Source organism: Nilaparvata lugens, chromosome 4, assembly GCF_014356525.2.
Source record: "Nilaparvata lugens isolate BPH chromosome 4, ASM1435652v1, whole genome shotgun sequence".
Lineage (NCBI taxonomy): Eukaryota > Metazoa > Arthropoda > Insecta > Hemiptera > Delphacidae > Nilaparvata > Nilaparvata lugens.
This window is the reverse complement of record NC_052507.1, coordinates 77,631,859-77,654,424: the sequence shown is the minus strand read 5'-3', so window position 1 is coordinate 77,654,424 and position 22,566 is coordinate 77,631,859. Positions and strand designations below refer to the sequence as shown.

Here is a 22,566-nt window from a genome sequence, read left to right as displayed (position 1 = left end):
ATCTAAAATCAAACTTTGCATAGATGGGGCGGAGCTCCTGAAATGTTTACAGATATGGGACTTGTGGCAGTTGATAGAGCTTATCGATGACTATTTCAGGTATAACTTTAATCAAAATCGTTGGAGCCATTTTCGAGAAAATCGCGAAAAACCCTGTTTTTGTCAACATTTTCGCCATTTTAGCCGCCATCTTGAATCGCATTTGATCGAAATTGTTCGTGTCGGATCCTTATAGTGAAAGGACCTTAAGTTCCAAATTTCAAGTCATTCCGTTAATTGGGAGATGAGATATCGTGTACACAGACGCACATACACTCATACACACACACACACACACACACACTCACAGCCCAACACCCAAAAATCAAGTGGTGTTTGGACTCAGGGGACCTTGAAACGTACAGAAAACTTGAAATTGGGGTACCTTAATTTTTTTATGGAAAGCAATACTTTCCTTACCTATGGTAGTAGGGCAAGGAAAGTAAAAAAGGCTTTTTGGCTACCACCAAGAGTGGTAGAGAGTACTTAAAAGTCCTAACTTCACTTAATAAAGAATATTTTCATTTTCAAATAATTTTTCACTTCAATTTTCTCCGCTTTTTTGGACTTAGGGGACTTTGAAACGTATAGAAATTTAGAAAATTGGGTACCTTAATTTTTTCGGAAAGCAATACTTCCCTTACCTATCTATGGTAATAGGGCAAGGAAAGTAAAAACTAGAAAACAAGGAAACAAACAATTCATTCAGTTATTGAATTAATAAATAATTGAATAATTGAATAATTGAAATTAACTAACTAAAAATTGTATTAACTAACCTGAAAGGAGCGCGGATGGTGGTACTGCGACGGCGCCTGAATCATGCCGAACAGAAGATCGCTCAATTCGTCGAGATCGTCGTCGGACGACACTGACGGAGACGCAAACCCCGTGTCGGTCTCTTCCTCCTTCTCCTTCTTCTCCTCCTCCTCCTCCTCTTCGTCGCCTCCGTCCTGGCCACTCTCCTCTCCACGCCTCCTCCTCTCACAGTCGTCCTCCTCCTCTTCACCACTACTTCCCCGACCACTGCTCTCGCTACACTTGCGACTGGCAGCGCCAAACTGGGAAGACAACACCTCGTCTCGGTCTCTGGAATCGGCAAACTGAAACACAAAAAAACGAGGAAAATGTATAAAAAACAGAAGAAATTCAACTAGAAATATGAGAAAACTAGGAAACTGCATCACAAAAATGAAGAAATTGTACAGCAGAAATTGAATTAGAAACATGAGAAAACTGGAAAACTGCATCACAAAACAGTAGAAATTTAAACTGGAAAGCTGTATGACAAAACAGTAGAAATTAAACTGGAAAACTGTATCACAAAACAGTTGAAATTTGAACTGGAAAGCTGTATGACAGAACAGTAGAAATTGAAACTGGAAAACTGTATCACAAAACAGTTGAAATTGGAACTGGAAAAACTGTATCACAAAACAGTAGAAATTGAAACTGGAAAACTGTATCACAAAACAGTTGAAATTGGAACTGGAAAAACTGTATCACAAAACAGTAGAAATTGAAACTGGAAAACTGTATCACAAAACAGTGGAAATTGTAACTGGAAAACTGTATCGGTGGACCATGTACCATGAACTCTGGCTACGAGTACCAAAAGAATTAACACTTTCAAGAAAGCAAACATAGTGGAGCTGCTTCGGTATCTTTAAGCTTGAGAGTGTTGAATGTAATGCATGTATTTGAATGGTGGCGCACATCGCAGAGAGGTATGTTTTGCATCATATCCATCAACTACATTCAACACACTCAAGCTTGAAATCACCTTCGTCGCTTCACCATTTTCCACCAAAAGTCTCCAGGCAAGCATAATCGAGTAGTTTGGCCAGTGAGTGTGTCATTTTTTCAACCTCCGAGCACATATCACTAAAATAGTTTTTTTCCTTGTTTTTTTCTCTCAATTTTCAATTTCTTTGTGAAGTGATTATTGTATTTTTTTGGGATTTTCCCGTATGCTCCCATATTGATGTAAATAAATAAATAAATATCATAAGATACAGAAAAAACGGTGGGGGCGATTTTCACAGAGTTGATCAGCTTGTCATCGCCACCAAACGCCCTGTGATCGGTGGTGCCAGATCGTCAATTGCTGTCCAATTATAGACCCAGAAACACTTGAGCCTACCGCCAAGTGCTAGTTGCGTAGCATTACTCGTTTTTGCAAGCAAAAATCTAACTGAGAATGGTTCTCAGAGAAAGTTTACTCAGGAAACATTCAGAGTGCCAGTTGCACAAAAGCCGGTTAAATTTTAACCGTGATAAATTCCACGAGAACCAATCAGAGAGGGCGTTTTTGAAAAGTCGGCTTCTCTGATTGTTTATCATGGAATTAATCACGGTTAAAATTTAACCGGATTTTGTGCAACCGGGCCTGTGTGATGATTTGGTGGTGGTGATCGAATGGTGTCGTCAGTTGAAATGTCATCCGGAATTGATGTGATCCATGAAGACTTGGCCTCATAGAGCTGTTGCAACCAAACGGCTTCTCAAGCAAATCGGATGGGATAATTTCCATCACCCAACATACAAACTTAACTCGGTCACTCACTAATAACTTATACCTTTCCCCCAAACTCAAGCCATGACTTTGAGAGCATCATTAATACATCATTTTGATGATGTACTTATTGTTTGAATCAATTAAGAATCAATCAATAAAGAGCAGAGCATCCAAACTAACGAGGAGCTCCAAATCAATGTCAAAGCCCACTTCAACTCATCTTGTTGCCGCATTTAGTGGAAAAATTGCCAAATACAAGAAATATTTTTTCGCCCAAATACAATTTCGCTCCAGCCACGAGTTCTAAAAATAAAAAATATATTTTTTTATCTAATAACAGCAGTACAGATGAAACAATTCTGTTGATGGATGATAATCTATGGATGTTGTAATTATTTTATTTAAATTCGTTTTTTATTTATGGCCAATCGGAGGTTGAGAAAAATGGTTGACAGCACTAGTTTTCAATGCAACATAACTATTCTAATTACAAGTACTTAGGCTACTTACATTGAAGGTGTCTTCATCCAAGCCAACGAGATCGAGTGCTTCGGCGAGAGAGAAGTCAGGTTCCTCGATCAGAGGGATGGTCTCCCCCTCCCTCTCTTCCCCCTCATTGCTCCCCTCTGGCTCGTCCTTCACCAAATCTAAACAAAATTACAATAATCTAAGTTAATAAACTATCTACTAAATTCTTCAAATTCAAATAATTGACACAAAATTACAACAATATAAATTAAAAAACCATCTACTGAATTTTTCCAAATCGAATATTTGACAATTGATATTAAAAAATTGCACTATAATTTACATTATAAATTTCAATTTGGCAGACCAAAAAAAAAGGTGGGAGAATGTTTGAAGGCGGAACAGGTATTAATGTCTACCCCTGTAAGAAGACGACGACGACAACGAATTTCAATTGTTCATCTGTATCAAAACATAATAAGGTAAAACGATTTCCACTAAACAAACAAGGAGATTCGCAGTTGAAATGCACTTTAAACACTGGAAAACGCGGATTTTGGAAGTACGAGTATCTTTGGCGTACCTTCTAAGTCTTTTCTATTCAACATTATTTGTATAGCTTAGCTGAACTTGTTTACCAAATTTGAAGATTTTCTTTCATTGAGTTCTTGAGAAAGTTTAGAAAACGCTGGAAGACGCTAAAAACCGCCGATTTTGGGCGTATATCTCGCAAACCTTCTAAGCCCTTTCTATTCAATATTCGTATACCTTAGCTAAACTTGATTACCAAATTTGAAGAGTTTCTTTCAATGAGAAAGTTTAGAAAACGTAGGGAAAACGCTCGAAGACGCTGAAAGTACCGCTGATTTTGGGCGTATCTTTGGCGTCATTTCAAAACAATTTCTTGTTTTGTTTCACTGCTAAAACGCAGATTTTGGGCATATCTTTCGCGGACCTTCTAAGCCCTTTCCATTCAACATGTTGTATACTTAAGCTGATTTCGTTTACCAAATTTAGAGATTTTCTTTCAATGAGTTCTAGAAAAAGTTAAGAAAACGTAGGCAAAACGCTCGAAGACGCTGAAAGTATCGCTGATTTTGGGCGTATCTTCGACGTCATTTCAAACCCCTTTCAGTAGAACAATCTCTTGTTTGACTGTAGAAAAATGTTATTATTGGGTTTTCCCGACTTTCCGGCTGGCGAATGTCTAATCAAACCGTAAATGTATGTTTTTATACATTGTATTGTGTTTACTTGAATAATAAAGCATTCATACTATTCTATTATACAAAAATTTTAAACCTTAGCTGAAGCAGTGAACCAAATTTGAACATTTTTTGTTGTCAATTAGTTCCTGAAAAAGCGCTGGAAAACGCAGATTTTGAGAAATTGTTTCTAAATGTGCCTTTAGAAGGCCAACTGAACATACCTGCCCAATTTGAACGTATTTGGTCTAGTAGATTGTCAGTTGTGTTCATGGTGCATGAGTGAAAGAATGGATCAGTGCCATCTCGCTATGATAGATTTATATAGATATATTTATTTGAATTGAACAAACTACACTAAGCCAACACATTCCTAACCCCCTACTTTATTTCTTCTTAATCAAACTATAACTATCTGTATTTGTAATCCAAATTTAAATTTTGTTGGAACATACGTTATTTGCGAAGATTGGAATAATTTGAGCTTAAAACATTCCTGGCATACAACAGAAATGAGTGGAGGAAGATGAATTTTTATGAATAAAACACTTAACTTTTCTTTCAATCATGGGAATTTGTCACCAAAATCCACATGACGTTGGAGAAGATGGAAGCATAGTGTCTGTATGTTTTCCAACAACTGTATATTTTTTATTAAATCGAAGAAAATTTTGAGATTCTTATGAAATATATGAATGAATAAAAATCTTATGACACTTGTAAGAGTTACTCTCCTGAAGCATATTTTCAAAATCTATAACAGTCCTATGATGTTAATTAATGCTAGCACGATGGTAAAAGGATGCAACTTGATAATAATTATTGTAATTTTTTTTGAAATAAATAAAGGTTAATTCGATTCTAGAATTTTAGAGAAAAAATAATTCTAGCGGAGAAAGGCAGAACTAACTCAAGACAGAGTAATAGTGAATGGCTATGCTAACGTAAGCCACACCCCAAATTCAACGAGCAAGAGCATTCTCATTGGACGATATCTCACATGTGACGTTCTCAAGATGATTGCTTTCTATTGGTAGTGAGCTGTGAAGGTAAAATGGCGTCTTAGGAGCCTACTGACCAATAAGACAGTTCCTTGGTTTTGGAAGTGGTCTACTAATTCATTAATACCCAACCTACATCAATTCAATGTTATTGCTCAGAGGATAGTGTATTCAAAGATTATACTTGGAAGACTTACTCTTTGATAAAATTAATCGGAGCATTAGGGTCTCATTTTTTTTAATTCAAGTTAGTTTAAGTTAAGCTTAAACGCTGTCACCTTTAATTTTCTTGGAAAAAGCTTTCAGAGAGTCTCCCACTTATCAAATTGATTAGTCTACTTTTATTGAGATCTACTTTTATGAAACATTCATGGGAGAAACGATAATTATCATGACCAGGTAAAGGGAACTGCTTCTTTTGAATCGAAAATAGTTTACCACTAGCCTGAATGGAAAAAATATATGAATGATTGTTTGTTTGATAAAGATATTGATTTCGTGGGTTTGCGCAATGGACAAATCTGGAATAGTTAACAATTTTAAAATAAGATTATTATTTAAAAATTATTTTATTTATTTCTAAAAATTCTGCTGTAAGCTGTCATGATTTACTTAGATCAGCTTTGCTTTACTCAAGTTCAATGTTGAAATATACAATTTTTCTTTCTTTTCAAGTGTATTAAGATACCTTCTATATTGAAAATAATTAGAAATTGAAGATTAGTATTGTTAACATCACATTCAATTTATCTTTTGTCTGTTATTAAGTGAAAGTACAAGACTTAAAGCAACCCTTTTTCTTTAGGAAATCACGTATTTGATATATCTTAGGAAGAAAATTGTTTCAAGAGTGGAAAAATATTAAACGGAGGTAATTGAAGGAGGAATAGTGAAAGAGAAAGAAATGTAAGGGCAAATCGCAGGAATATGCAGCGAAATTGACTGATCAACCATTCAACTTATTGTTTGAGAGGTCTTTCAGCTCACTACTCGTTTAGTTCTGGTCTGACTTGTTAATAATTATAACACATTCGAATTAACACAAATAATAGGACTAATTTAAATTGAAGTGGAAGCAGACCATGAAAGTTCCAGCAATTACAGTTAGATGCTACCTCGATAGCCTTCTATAGATATAGAGAATGGTTCTGTAACAAGTAAAAAGCTTAAATTGCATCGGTGAAAGTCAAGACAAATAGTTTGAGCTGCATCGTGTTTTTATTAATTATTGTAAGCATGAAATTAATAATCTAATTGACATCTGATTTGTCTTTTTTTAAATTATAAATTAGATACTACAAATTTATCACTAAATAGCACCATTAATGCTATCCTGTTATATTCTCAAAAAGGACAAAGGAGTAAGTCAAATTTCGTTGACCAACTAACTTGATCTGTCTAATGTTTCAAAGAATTTGTGTTGATAATTTGAAATTGATTAATGAGAGCAATCAAAAGTAATCGTCCAACAAACAAACACATCAACGAACCAACAGACTCTAGGCTCTATCCATCAGTAAGAACTCGCTCCCCTCGTTCAATAATGTATAGAAACAAAGCCTAGGAAATCAAGAACACTATCAATCTTGATTTATTGCTGATCAGAAAGATTTCATCGTGGGAAATGGTTAATTTATGTTAGAACTGTATCGTTTGAGACATTTCCATCATGATGGAAAGTGGGTAACACAGAAAAAGGAATACATTTTGATTGTACTGTAATAAAATAAAAGTGTAGTTGTGTTTGAAATTATTACAATACTTATTGGATGCTATCTCAAATTGATATAAATGCAGTTTGAGCAGCTAAACTAGTACAATATGGGATGGAAAACATGACATTTAATAATTCACTAGTGATGAATGAAATTTGACAGTTTTGTTGCAGAAATAAAACATAATTCTATACTCGTGTTCCGTATCATACAATTAATCGATACATTATTCGATTATATTATCACATTGTATATGATTTATGAAACGTGATAAATCTTTAAATTGTTTCATAGAAGTTATCGGGTCATTCCTGTACCTTCGAACTACCAATAACAAATCTCAAGCATACTGGGAATCTTCAATACTCGATTATCTTATAAATGGTTCAATGATATATGATCAATTAGAGAATCAATACAGAATGGTAGAACAGTCATGATAAATAAACTTCTTGAAATTGAGCTTGAGAATCGAGTATACAAACTACAATTTTGCCTCAAGTTATGCAGTAGATTTGAGACAATTTTCCTACATATTTGACAGATGGCCAACCTATGTACATTCTTTGAACAAAATTTCTTCAGGTTTAGAGAAACCAGGGATACAAAACGAAAACCATTTCAACCAAAAACGAGAATAATCCATTAGAAGAAAACCATCAGCGGTAGCTGGTTATGATTTCACAAAGCCCAAGTCACAAAGGATGTGCTCGGTCATGGTCAATTTTGAAAATCTTTCAAAATTTCCATTTTTCATTTTTCAGGTCTGATAGTGGGCTGTTCCCATTATAAATGATTCTTCCACTTTCTGGGACAGTGGAAGAACGTGAGGGAATTTCAAAGTAGGCATATCTGTGTCGAATAACCATAAATTTTTCGGCCAAATTTGGAATAGCACTCTTCGAAATAACATAGCTCTAATTTCTGGAGAAATGACTATAATATTTTTAGAGAATTGGGAAATCAAAACAGCATTATCTACCTTTCATATAATAACAATGACGGATAATAGCAATAATATATGTTTCCCAAATAATGGTGTTTGAATACAAGCTGCATAACTAATTACTACAACAGTTTATAAATTTTATAAATTACTATCATCATTGAAAGTTGAGAATTCGGAAATACACAAAGTACCAAACTTATCTGGTACCTACTGAATGGAAACAACTTTACATTATCATAGAGAAACGTTAGCATAAGAAGACATCTTATGGTTTATGTCATTCATGTTCCAAATATTTCCAGCCTATTTTCTTAAGATACCCCATTGTAAAGGTTTTTTGTGTTCCAAATCTCAAACCAATTTTTTTCTAACTCAAGCTGATTACTGTCGACCACTGTTCATTATTACTATTTAGCCGGGGGAGAGTGTCGGCACAGCATGAGAGACTCCCAGCGTCACATAGATTCACCAAAAAAACTACTAGGTCCTATCGGCTTGAGTTGACAGTGGAATTTAGATATCATGGGATATCTTTTCATGATATCTTTCCTCTATGATACTAGTAGTTCTGTGAACAGTAGACCTCACGCAGTATTCTCATCCACAAGTACCAGATGTCAACTGTTTTAAATGTTAACAAACTCAGTTCACGTTTGAATTTGTATTCCATATGATATAATTCATCCAGTTCCGTGATGATCTTACTATCTGATGAAAATTAATTTTTTAGAATCAAAAATATTATAATTTCTCCAGCATTATTTAGTTCATTTGTTTATTTTTATTCACCTATTAAATTAGTTTTTTCGAATGTGAGAATATTGATACTAATGGGCACGCATAATAATACCATGACTGCAAAACAAAATATTGAAACCAAAGACCTTAAAGCTGTGATTAGACCAAATTTATTAAAAAAATGTTAATAGCTCAATCCTTTTAAATTATATTAGATTGAATATAACTTATCATACACATGATGAACATATGTGTAAGTTTGTCAACTTCCGTTCAATCTAATAGAATCTTTAAGGATTAAGTTATAACCATTTTATAACTTTGATTGAAACTATAGACCTAATACAAATACAGTAATAGACTGGTTTCTCCACACATCTGTGTAATCACTTGTCAGCTGATTTATGATGAATAATTCTATAGTCTGATTTTTACTCTAATATTGGCGTATGAAGGAGGCTCCTTTTTCCTTTTATATTATCCTTGAAATGCAAAATTTCCAAAAACCTTGTATATACGTCGACGCGCAATTTAAAAAGGAACATACCTGTCAAATTTAATGAAAATCTATTACCGCGTTTCGCCGTAAATGCGTAACATATAATTATATAAACATATAAACATTTAAACATTAAGAGACATGCCAAACCGTCGACTTGAATCTTAGACCTCACTTCGTTCGGTCAATTATGGAAATCACCCATCTAGTAGATTTGATAATACCAAGCCGTTTTCTTTCAATATTTTCAAATTTGAAAATCTACTTTGTGAAAATACTTGAGGACTGAAAATTTTGTGAATTTACGAACTACGAGACTTTAACCTATTTCGGACTATGTGTTATCTAAATTTGGGAGAGGAATAGCACAAGGTTACCTTATTTTTCCTCTCCGTATCATTTTGTTAATGTACTAATTGTATAAATGAATAAATATGGGATTCATTCATGTTTTATCATTGTTCACAAATGAATATACACGTATAGGCCTATAAAATATAAAGAAAAATAAAAAATCCAAAATGGCATAAATGTCCGAAACATGTTGTGATAAAATATTTCAAAATGGGTACAGAGATTTTTATTTTTCTTTCTATTTCTATAAAAGTAGCCCTATACAAAAAGAGATAAACGTATAATTATGCCTATACAATGACCGTATAATACTTTGCTTCAGTTTTTAAAATTTGAGCAACTATATAGTATCTAAATTATAAAGAAAAATAAAAATCTCTGTACACTTTTTAAAATATTTTATCACAACATGTTTCGGACATATATGCCATTTTGGATTTTTTATTTTTCTTTATATTTTATAGGCCTATACGTGTATATTCATTTGTAAACAATGATAAAACATGATAGATCTCATATTGAAAATGAAAATGGCTTAAATGTCCGAAACATTTTGTGATAAAATATTTTAAAAAGGGTACTGAGATTTATATTTTTCTTTATATTTATATTACAAGTAGCCCTATACAGAAAAGAAATAAATATATAGTATTTAATTTAAGTAACTATGATTCATGACACTGGCAGTGCCAATAACACAATTGCTGCCAGTTCAATTCTACGAGAAAGATTCTTTGTAAAAAATTGTTGTTATTCAAAAGGAGAATAAATTTAATTTTCATATTTAAAATCCACCACAACAACACAAAAAGTTGGCTACACATACCTCCACGGCAAAGAAGAAAGAATAACCTTGAGTTATTTTCAAAGTTTGTCCGTCCTTACACACAACAACTAAGTTTAACAACCAACCGAAATCCTTTTCACATTGTTTAAAATCGAAATTATCGTACAGCACACATTTCACACATGAAACCACTTCAACCCAAGTTTATTTTGAATCACTTCAACACAAGTTTCACAAGTTTAAAGGTTTTTGGGTAATAAAAAATGGAGGCAACCACGACACGACACAACACTGTTCCCGATTCACTCGCGCGGCTCTCTGAATCAAAAATGGCTGCTGCTCTTGATCAGAACGTCACACAAGGACCAACCGCTCTTTGATTCGGCGGCTGAAGCGCGCTCTCTTCCTCTACACTCCAGCTGTCTCCTTCCTTTACTTTCCTGTCTCCTTCCTTTCCATTCCTGTCACTCCCCTCATCCTATCCTAACCATCTCCCCCCCCCCCCACGTCACGCGTCACCGCGCACCATTGCCAGTTCGGTCCGTTCTCTGCTGTCGGGAAAAGCTGGTGTGCTGCATTTCCCAGCGGCACCCTTCACCAAAAAAACAGCCATCAACCTTCCCCGTCCCATAGTGCAGTCCACGTTATAATGGCAGTATGTGATTAACATTGGTGTTGCTATCCTTGTCTATCACTCGACAAAGCAGATAGCATTCCTCTTTTCTAGCTCCACAGCGTAGCCAGATCGTTTTTTAACAATGTAGAGTAATAATAGATTAGAAAATATTGAAACTCAATCTTCAAAATGTGTTAATTGATCATTGGAAAATATATTTCCTTGACTAATATCGTGTTTACGAGTTTGTGTTTCTAGAATAGTTCCAAATTTCTTAAATAACTCAATATTATTCATTAAAAGTGGTAATTGAGTGGAATATTTCTAATTAATTTATCAATTTAAGCCATCTAGATTCAAAATTTATAGTTTGACCAAATTTATAGACCAAATTTTTTTAAAAATTGTACACGTGAAATTCTAACTTATCTTGGACATTGTCACCTATAAATTTGGAAGAAAAATAGCACAAGGACTACCTTATTATTTTATCTTTCAATGTTATTACATTAGTGTTATTTGCATTGTAAATAAAAAATAAATATAGTTGATAAAGCAGATAGCGTTATCCTTTTCTAGCTCCGCAACGTTGCTATATCGTTTTATAACAATGTAGAGTAATAATAGATTAGAAAATATTAAAACTCAATCATGAAAATGTGTTAATTGATCATTGGAAAATATACTTTCTTGATTAATAAAACATAGTTGATAAAGCAGATTGGGCTATCCTTTTCTAGCTCCGCAACGTTGCTAGATCGTTTTTTTAACAATATAGAATAATAATACATTGGAAAATATTAAAACTAAATCATGAAAATGTGTTAATTGATCATTGGAAAATATATTTCCTTGACTACTAAAATATAGTTGATAAAGCAGATAGCGTTATCCTTTTCTATCTCCGCAACGTTGCTAGATCGTGTTTTTAACAATATAGAATAATAATACATTAGAAAATATTAAAAATAAATAATGAAAATGTGTTAATTGATCATTGGAAAATGTATTTCCTTGACTAATAAAATATAGTTGATAAAGCAGATAGCGTTATCCTTTTCTAGCTCAGCAACGTTGCTAGATCGTTTTTTTAACAATAAAGAATAATGATAGATTAGAAAATATTAAAACTCAATCATCAAAATGTGTTAATTGACCATTGGAAAATATATTTTCTTGATTAATAAAACATAGTTGATATAGCAGATTGAGCTATTCTTTTCTAGCTCCGCAACGTTCCTAGATCGTTATTCAACAATGTAGGAATATTCAACAAAATATCTAATCTCAATCATGAAAATGTATTAATTGATCATTGGATAACATATTTTCTTGACTAAAATGCAATCAATTATTTCAAACAAAAATGAACAGTTGATTTTAAAACACATATACCGGTATCAGCTATCCTCTACACACAAGGCAATGCAAGGCAGAGAATCGGCGACTCTGTTCTTCTATGTTTCTCGACTATAGTGAGGTCCACGTTATAATGATAGAGGAGGATGTTGTAATGAACAGCGTTGGCGATTCTCTGCCTTGTACTGCCTTCTTCAGAGGATAGCTTCTGAGGATATGTGATGTAATAATATTAACTGCTCATCTTCTTTAAAGTAATCAATCATATGTTAACAGTCTAGAGCATATAATTATATTTCTCAATGATTAATTAATGATTTTTCATGATTGGGGCAAAAATTTTATTTATTTATTATTCTAATATTTACAAGAAATCACTGAATGGGAGAAAAGAACTAAGGATACTCCTTGTACTATTTCTCTCCCAATTTTAGATTACTTTTTGGAAGTTCGAAATGAGCTTGATTCCATTTTTCTGAAATTTATTCCTTTACCACTCAAAAACAACAGAAACAGGATTTGAATTTTGACGATAGAGAAACTGGATAGAAAACAATAATATTTATTTATTTATTTACAATGCAAATGACACTAATGTAATAACATTGAAAGATAAAATAATAAGATAGTCCTTGTGCTATTTTTCTTCCAAATTTATAGGTGAAAGAGTCCGAAATAAGGTTAGAATTTCACGTGTACAATTTTTATAAAATTTTAGTCAAAAACAAAAATGAAAACTATAAATTTTGAATTTAGATGGCTTGAATTAATAAATCAATTAGAAATATTCCACTCAATTACCACTTGTAACGAATAATATTGAGTTATTTAAGAAAATTTGAAACCATTTAAGCAACACAAACTTGTAAACACTAAAGCAAATATATTGCACATATATTACATTCTAATCACAGATAATTGAAACATTTTCAAGTAATTTTAAAATGTACAGCCAGAAAAACATATTGTTAATCAATTATAATTTTACATTGTACGATATGGCAACGTTGCGGAGCTAGAAGAGGATAGCCCAATCTGCTTTGTCGAATGATAGACAAGGATAGCAACACCAAACTTAATCGAATACTGCCATTATAACGTGGACCTCAGTGTAGTCTACTATTGCCAGCCGACAGCTGGCAGACACCCCGACAGACAAGTTGAATTATAAATGGTGGCCAATTTTCCAATCATATAAAGAGGGGCACCTCTATTCCTATTCGTCGTCTATGAATCCATTAGCCGAAGCTGATCTACTGGCAGCTGGATGATATTCCATGTCCCCTCTTCCTTCTTCATCATCAAACGCATAACCTCTCTTTTGTTTCCAGGCAGAAAGAGAGAGAACGATCCACTCTGACTTTGACGGAAACATGTACAAAGCCCACGTCTGAAGGTGAGTCTACAGTATAAGAACACTCAGTGAACTAAATATAATATGTTCATTAAGCTCAATAGATTCGTTATTTATTCAATACTTCGTTATTCGAAGTTTCAATACTAAAATCTCCGGGCAATCATATAATATGAAGCACATCTCAATCTCAAATTTTTCCAAAGTATAACCATGGAAAAAAACATAAGAAGATATCCTCTGTCTAAAATGTAAGCCTCTAGGCAGTCGGTTACGAGGACGGGACCTGGAGCTATCTACAGCAGATAATCGGGCCCGGCTCTACCCCTCTGTTCAGAGACATCATTCTCCAGTCAAATTTTACTTGTCATGAATTTTCACCGTCGTCGACACTTTCAATTTTTAAACAATCTCGGACTGTAAATATTTATTTGTACACCGGGGCCAATCTGGTTTGATTTATTGATTGATTGATTGAGTACTTTATGTAGGATTACAATATATACTGGCTTATACACTTATATACAATAGCTTACAATACAGCAAAATTATAGATGAATTTACATAATATAGACTAAGAAAATAATTATTGAACTGTATATGATATGAAAAATCAATTTGTAATATAATAACTACTGGCCGTCGGGCTCGCTTCGCTCGCTATATCCGTCTAGCCAGGGGGCTCCGCTCCCTGGACCCCCGACTGGATCGTCCAAAAATGAGATCAGCGGGCTCGCTTCGCTCGCCTGCATGTAGACCTCAGCGGAACCTCTGTACCGAATTTGAACGTATTATGTCAATTTGATCTCGAAAAACACCTGTTACTATATCGGCGTATCTTTCGCGAACAAAATTCTTACACCTCAGCTAAAACTGTGTACTGAATCTTTTTTAAGATATTTCCATCAATTATTGAAAAAGGTGAGAAAACGCAGAAAAGCTGAGAAAACGATAATTTTTGCTAACTGGATAGATTGGTATTTAGGAGGTCCTGGATAAATGCATTTCAATCTTCAACTTGGTGCCAACCTAACAAAGTCAACTCAACTTAATGCCAACCTGACAAAATTTTTAATTTAGTTACCAGAACAACAGACTGTTTCGAAGAGGTACTCTCTCTAGATTATAGTTCTATATTAACATATGGTATGGACATTTCAATTATAATTTTAAGATATTGGAATAAGAAGAATATACATGCTAAAAGAACTTTAAACCCTTAAAAACCACCCTTAGAGTTAAAATATCGCCAAAAGATTTCTTAGTGCGCCTCTAAAGGGCCAACTGAACATACCTACCAAATTTGAACGTTTTTGGTCCGGTAGATTTTTAGTTCTGCGAGTGAGTGAGTCAGTCAGTCAGTGAGTGAGTGCCATTTCGCTTTTATATATAGATAGATAATTATATTGTTATGCATCTACATAAATTGGCGGAGCTTTTGGTGAGTGAGTCAGTCAGTCAGTGAGTGAGTGCCATTTCGCTTTTATATATAGATAGATAATTATATTGTTATGCATCTACATAAATTGGCGGAGCTTTGGACATATCAATGTCCATTCTTCGGAAAGAATATTAAAAATATCCTCCCCACTAACTCTCTACCAAAGGTAGTTTACAGTCATGCTACACGGGGAAATGGAAATCTAGTCCTGCCCAGGGTGAGATTTGAAAGATCAAGGAAAAGTTTTCCCATATCTGGCATCAGATTTTTCAATAGGCTATCTGATGAAGTTAGCTGCCGCTGGTGAAGTCATGGCTGGTGAAGCGGGTCAAGTCATGGCTGGTCGCCAACCCGTTCTATTCCATTCATGAGTCTGACCCAAGCACTATATAACTAAGTAAATTGACTGTGCAAAGCACTAAGTAAATTGACTGTGTTAATAGTTTCTATGGTTTTAGTTTGTCCACGATTTATTGTAAAAGTAGGTATGGATTAAAATTAAAATAGGCTGTATAGACTGTGATAGAATTGAAGTTTAGTAATTGTTTATTGATATATCTGTATTATTATTATTTTATTTATTTTTTTTTAAACCGAATAGCTTTGAAGCCTGCTCTTGCACTGCATGTTGTGTAGTATCTTTATTTATGTAATGTTATTGTAATTCTGTTAGAAATTTTATTGTATTGACATGGCCTAGTGTACTGTATGTATTTTCTGGCTGTAATAAAATCATCATCATTGTGAAAATGCATGTCATATAATCGGCTACATAACACATGGTATAGATTTAAAAGATTTTTTCAACTCAGGCGATTACTGTCTATAATTACTGTTTTGTTGGGTGTGAGAGTGTAAGAACGGCACAGTATGAGAAACTACCAGCGTCACATGGCTTCATAAAAAGAACTATTACGACTATCGGCTTGAGTTAATAGTGAAATTTGGAACATAAACGCCCTGTATCATGGGATATATTTTCTCTATGTCCTAAGTTGAAGTGTTTATGTTTCAAATTTCAATTATCAACTCAAGTTGATAGTCAAGAGAAAACTAGTGGTTGTTTTTCGTGAAGCTAAGTGACGATGGTAGTCTCTCATTCTGTGCAGTTCTTACACTCTCACCCGGCCAAAACAGTGATCCTATTATATTAAGCGAGCAATTTCTGTATTTATATATCTGGTTATTCTTATATCTGGCTATTTTTATTTATCTGGTTATTTATGTTTTACGGATCCCACGGCTTTAACGATTTTCACGAAATTTGGAACATAGTAGGTTTATGATATAAAGATTCGATTGCACTAGGTCTCATTCTTTGGAAAACTCGCTGAACGACATTAAAAGTATAATTCATCCTTGGAAAACAGATGATAATTTCGTCGTCTCTCGATAACAGAAGATGCGTGTGCCTGTGTGGTGGGTGAGAGACAGAATTGTTTCCAGCTGTGTAATCATAATCAATCAGCGAGAAATTTTATCTAGCTAGACAATTTAATCGATTTGATCAACATAATCTGATTTATTGACATGACATGATAATCCTCCTAAACATAATTTTCAAAGTTGACCATTATTCGACAATTTCAAGTGATTAGTGAGTGTTATTTTGTTATTCAATTTGGTTTGTATATAATCTAAATTATATATTTTTTTTGTTTTCAAATGTTTGAACAGAAAATTGAACCTGAATTCAAGTGTATGGAACATAACCTACTTTCTGGACTATACATAGTGTATAAATCAAAATTCGGGAAAGAAACAGTTTTGGGCTGTGCCTGTTAGTCCTTCCCCAATCATTTCAAAGAATTGTGTTCGGTTTATCAAAAGTCAATAAATCGATAACGAGTGAAGCTCGGTGCCCCGATATTAATAATAATATTCAGTAGTCGACATATATCAGCTTCATTCCACAAAACATAAGCTTGAAATTTGGAACATGAACGATCAATACCATGGCATATTACCAATAATTAGTAATAGTAGGTATTGATATTACCCTATGATAATCATTTCTCCATTCTTGGGATTATAATGAATTCATGAACAACTTCACTAAAAAAACATCTATAGGCTAGTTTACTTCCAACAATAACTGACTTACTACGGTAGAAGGTAGAAGATATTATTTTTTGAAGAACTTATAAATATTAGAAATCATGAGAGTAAAAAATTGTAATGAATAATCACAAAAAACTCAATAACTTTCATCTTGATTGTGGATTTCTGATCTTTACTAAGAACAGAAACTAGAAAAATACTTATAGAGACGAATAGGAGGACATCAATGTCATTTTGAAGAGGGTAACACTTGAGTGGAATGCAGGACCGTTTCAAGATGTAGTCTTTATTTTTGAAGATGAGAAGTGTTCTTCAGAATTAATCTTTTTCCTACTCTACACCTTGGCGCTGACAAAGTAAACAATGACTCGCACTGTCTACTCAATAGAGACAAACTTATGTTAACATAACAAGTTACTACTGTTGACAACAGAAACATTCAGGAAATATTTGAAAATATTGGAATGTGGAAAATGATTGTGAATATTTTGAGCTTTGGGGAATCCCCACGCTAGCTTACTTCCATGTTTATAAAATACGATAAGGGTCCTTGATGGTATTAAGTGATGTTACTAAGTCACTGAATGACATTATTTTTTGTAATTAAGACAACGCCCGGTTGCACAAAAGTCTGTCAACTTTTAATCCCGATTAAATGCTACGAGAAGAAATCAGAGAAGCCTTCTTTTAAAAAAAACCTTTTGTGCAACTGAGCCTATAAGAATAATTTTTTTCATGGTTGTTGAGAACTCAGCAACATTATTCCACATTTTTCATCAATCATTTTTTTTCATCTGCGGGTGATGCCCACATGAGCTCCAGGCTTGTGCATGGGTAATGATGATGTTAATCATCAATGAATAATGAACCTACAGCTTAAAGTGGGTTCCGAAACATCGGGCAACGAATTTTTCCAACTCTTACATGAGTAGTCTCATTCAAGAGGCCACACTTAGGCTGGGCGTACACCGTTAAGACAAGACTGGTCACGTTTAGTCACAATACTTCACACAGTTGCTTGTGACGCAACTCACACTGATTAGTCATTGCAAATAGACATGTCTTCATAAGCAGCAATGTGAAGTATTGTGACTAAACGTGACTAGTCTTGTCTTGACTAACCGGTGTACGCCCAGCCTAACAAAGAGAGTAGCAGGCATACATATCTTAACCTATCGATAACTTTCCAGCGCGACTTCAGAGCCAATCACTTCCCCTGCTATTCTAAATTATCATTCTTTTTTCCTAGGAAACTGTCAATTACAACATATAAATGAGTGACATTGTATAATTTTAACAATCAAGTGATGTCTTCATTAAAATCAAATTATTTCCTATCAAAATTTCTTTTTTCTATGATTGCAACAGACAACAGGGACAATAGTGGCGTCTGCTATTAGTGGCAGAACGCCATCACACGGGGACAGCATCGAGTCCGAATTCTTTCTCACAAGCACAACAGTCGGATTATTAGTAGCCGACACTAATGGCCGCCAGTTCTAGTTGACGCCACTATTGTCACTGTGTGCAGGGTGATTGAAAGAGTTTATTATACATCTCAACTATGATTTCCAATACACCGTATTAGGAAAAAACCTAGACAGACACTATAGTGAGGTCCACGTTATAATGACAGTATTTGATCAACTTTGGTTTTGCTATCCTTGTCTATCATACGACAAAGCCGGTGGTACTATCATTTTCTAGGTCCACAACGATGCCAATTATGTTTTTGACAGTGTAGACTTATAATTAATTAATGAAGAGAATCGGCATCGCTATTCTTCTATCTTTATCCACTGCCATTATAACATGGACCACACTATAGACACTCTCAACCCATTTGAGAACTTCTATGTTTGTTTCTCAGGAAGTAGTCATATTTTCCATCAGTCATATTTTCCATTAGTCAACTTTTCTATCTAATATAGAAACTCTAACTCTAACATTTATTTATTTACAATGAAAATGACACTAATGTAATAACATTGGTAGATAAAAAATAATAAGGTAGTCCTTGTGCAATTTTTATTCCAAATTTATAGATGACAAAATCCAAGACAAGGTTAGAATTCCACGTGTACAATTTTTATAAAATGTTAGTCAAAATAAACATGAAAACTATAATTTTGAATTTGGATGCTTGAATTAATAAATTGATTAGAAATATTCCACTCAATTACCACTTGTAACGAATAATATTGAGTTATTTAAGAGAATTTGGAACCATTCAGGAAACACAAACTTATAAACACAAATCCAGACAAATCGAACAGAAATCAAGATGAATCCTCAAATATGGACTCAGTTGAAGAATCGTCTAGAACAGGACAAATCAAAGTCCAGGCTGGATAAATAGATAATTTATTATTCAGACTCTTGGAGATGAACAGACTACAGTAACAATCAAGATGAGAATTTAAGATATATGAAGCCAGACTAAGTCTGAATGCAGAGCTATCAATGGCATAGTCATCATGACTTCGGCCATCATCAATTGAGATCTATGACAGCAGTCATGAGAGGCGGACTGGAGTCAGGTAAAATGTTTACGACGCCCCTGGGACCAACAACATCACTCATAGCCCGATATGACAGTCGATACCATTTGTCAAAATTCTGCCTTTACCCTGACAGGTCAACCAACCATCAGGACTCCCGCGGGATTCATGAGACTGCACCACGAAAAATTTCACCAACCAAAACAAACAAGCGACTACCGTTCATGAATTTCATATCGCGCAACTGATCCATTCGCTATACGTTTTCTGTGTAAGACACCCTTCTTGCCATTGGTTAGTATAGTGGTAATGGTACTTATTCATTGCGGTAGGGAGAACCGACACCAATGATCAACAATGATCGATAGGCTGTTTTGACGAGATCATGATGTATCATGGAAATAACTCAGCTTGTATCAATGTATCAATACACAATTTTTAAACAGTATGCTACCGATTGAAAACTAGTTGTTCATGAGTAACATTTTTCGTTTATACCGAGTGTTTCAAAAAGAATGCCCCAATTTTGAACAGTTATATTTATTTTTTTAAATTATGTACACAAACCAGTTTTACATAAAATTACTCACAGAAGTATCAAGTTTATGATGATGTGTTATAAGTGTTCTATGTGCCTTTCTTTTGAGGCTCGGACGACATCTAGACGGTAGCCAAATAATGCTTATGAGTATCAGAGATAAATGACTTATTGGATCGCATTCTCCATTATACACAAAACCCTAAAATTAAAACATGGTAGCCAAATTCATCCCAGACTGTTCCCAAGATGTCTGTCTTCTCGGACTGTAGCTACTGCATCAGTTATCCTGGTTTTTAGCTCCTCAATATCAAGTGCTAAGGGAGGAACAACGTTAAAGATCGTGTTTATGTTCCTCTCTTAGCACTTGATATTGAGTAGCTAGAAACCAGGATAACTGATGCAGTAGCTACAGTCCGAGAAGACTAGAGTATCAAGTTTATGATGATGTATTATAAAGTGTTCTATGTGTCCTCCTTTTGAGGCTCGGACGACATCTAGACGGTAATCAAATTCATCCCAGACTGTTCCCAAGATGTCTGTCTTCTCAGACTGTAGCTACTGCATCAGTTATCCTGGTTTTTAGCTCCTCAATATCAAGTGCTAAAGGGGAACAACGTTAAAGACACGATCTTTATCGTTGTTCCTCCTTTAGAAATTGATATTGAGTAGCTAAAAATCTGGATAACTGATGCAGTAGCTACAGTCCGATAACCGAGAAGACTGACATCTTGCGAACAGTCTGGGATGAATTTGATTACCGTCTAGATGTCGTCCGAGTCTCAAAAGGAGGACACATAGCAGGGGCGCCATTTAGGGGGGGCAGGGGGGCCCTAGGCCCCCCCCAAGGATTAGATAAATAATGAAAATTCGTGTCTATCTACACGAATCCTTAGAATCTCATACTGATTTAATACTTTGTTTAAACAGCAGTAGTATAATTCCTTCTACAGTATCAACGATAGAGCAAAATTGTCTTGAAAGTATGGCTACGGGTACGGAGTAATAAAGAATATATTCTTCTCTGTGGTATAGTTGAAGCTTAAATATAGAATGGGTACAATTATTGATGAGGGCACAAGAAGTGAGTTATTGCATAAATTTCAACGTGAGAATTAGAAGTTGCAAGATGTCACAGTGAAAGCAAAAGAAAAGGCATTATCAGACAATCAAAAATGTATGTACAGAGTTGGTGAGAATTATGGGAACAGCTTAATGTTTCTTTAGCTTTCTCACTGAAAGTTATTTTCCAATTAGAATATGATCCCCAAATGAAATAGATGAAATTGTCTGTAAAAGAAAAATTTATCTTTTTCCATGATTTTTAAGAAATCTGTTTCAGTGTTTTCCTACTTTAGGGCTATATTTCTAATAAATATTTCATGATTTAATAACTAATAATGTATAATTATGTTTGTATTGATACTTCAACCACATTTGTATAAAACTGGAAAAAATGAAGAATATAATAACATCTTCGAATGTAACATTTATGGAGAAAAACCCAGGACCCTCTATCCTTTGGGGGTATTCCTTCCCCACCCCCTCATACCTCTTGGTTTTTGCCCCCCTTTGTGAAATGGCGCCACTGACACATAGAAAACTTATAATACATCATCATAAACTTGATACTTCTGTGAGTAGATTGACTGTTCATTCTTGTTCAAAATAATCATTTTATATTTTATTCGTTAAGAAAATATATTTTTCAACGATTTATAGAGTGTTCTATCCACAAACAGAAAGAACATTGAACCATAACTAACAGCCATGGCAGTATGAATTATTTGATGACAGGAAGGGCAAGGGAGAAGGGAGAGGTCCCAGCTCCGCATTAATGATTGGAGAGGCAGCCACAGCAGATGAAGATGGTACCAGAATAAAGAGTAGGCCTATTATTACAAAGAGCGTGGAAAGGTCTGGAAGAATCATTTTCTCATTCGTTTCTCGTGTTCCCTCTTATTGCGTTCTTTGAGGCTCCCTTCTCAGGATTTGGATGTAGTGGTTGTAGCGGGGGGGGGGCGAGTAAGAAGTGAGTTTAGATTGGAGAAGATGACGGGCTAGTAAGCCCGCCCTTCGATCTGTCCCATGCCTTATCATTATTCATCACCACATTCTCATTTTTCTAGCATTCCCAATCATCCGGGCAACCACACTGTCTCTCTCTTACATCAATTTTCTTCATAAAACTAATTTTCTCTCGTTCCTTTTCCTTCATTACAATTGATTTTCAATGAGGCTTGTTTTGGCATAAAGCTGAAAGCCTCTATATGTTGTCGTAATTTTTCTATTAATGTAAATGAATAAATAACTCTTCAAATTTGTTTTCAAACCTCTAAACAATATTCAAACAATATACACACTATTTTTTTCTCATATTTACGAGCAGCTCAATTGAAGAAGAATTCTCTTTTTAGAGGACA

At 34.4% G+C, this 22,566-nt stretch overlaps 1 protein-coding gene across 2 annotated transcripts in view; it reads right to left on the bottom strand.

Moving 5' to 3' along the window:
• LOC111052865 (segmentation protein cap'n'collar) overlaps positions 1–22,566 on the bottom strand; it is a 407,420-nt gene that overhangs the window by 160,432 nt on the left and 224,422 nt on the right. For both annotated transcript variants that reach the window (XM_039426538.1, XM_039426537.1), the window contains exons 5-6: positions 3,068–3,204; positions 819–1,142 (exon numbers count right to left, since the gene is read on the bottom strand). In XM_039426538.1, the coding sequence (XP_039282472.1) occupies positions 819–1,142; positions 3,068–3,204 (461 nt within the window). The remainder of the gene's footprint in view (positions 1–818; positions 1,143–3,067; positions 3,205–22,566) is intronic.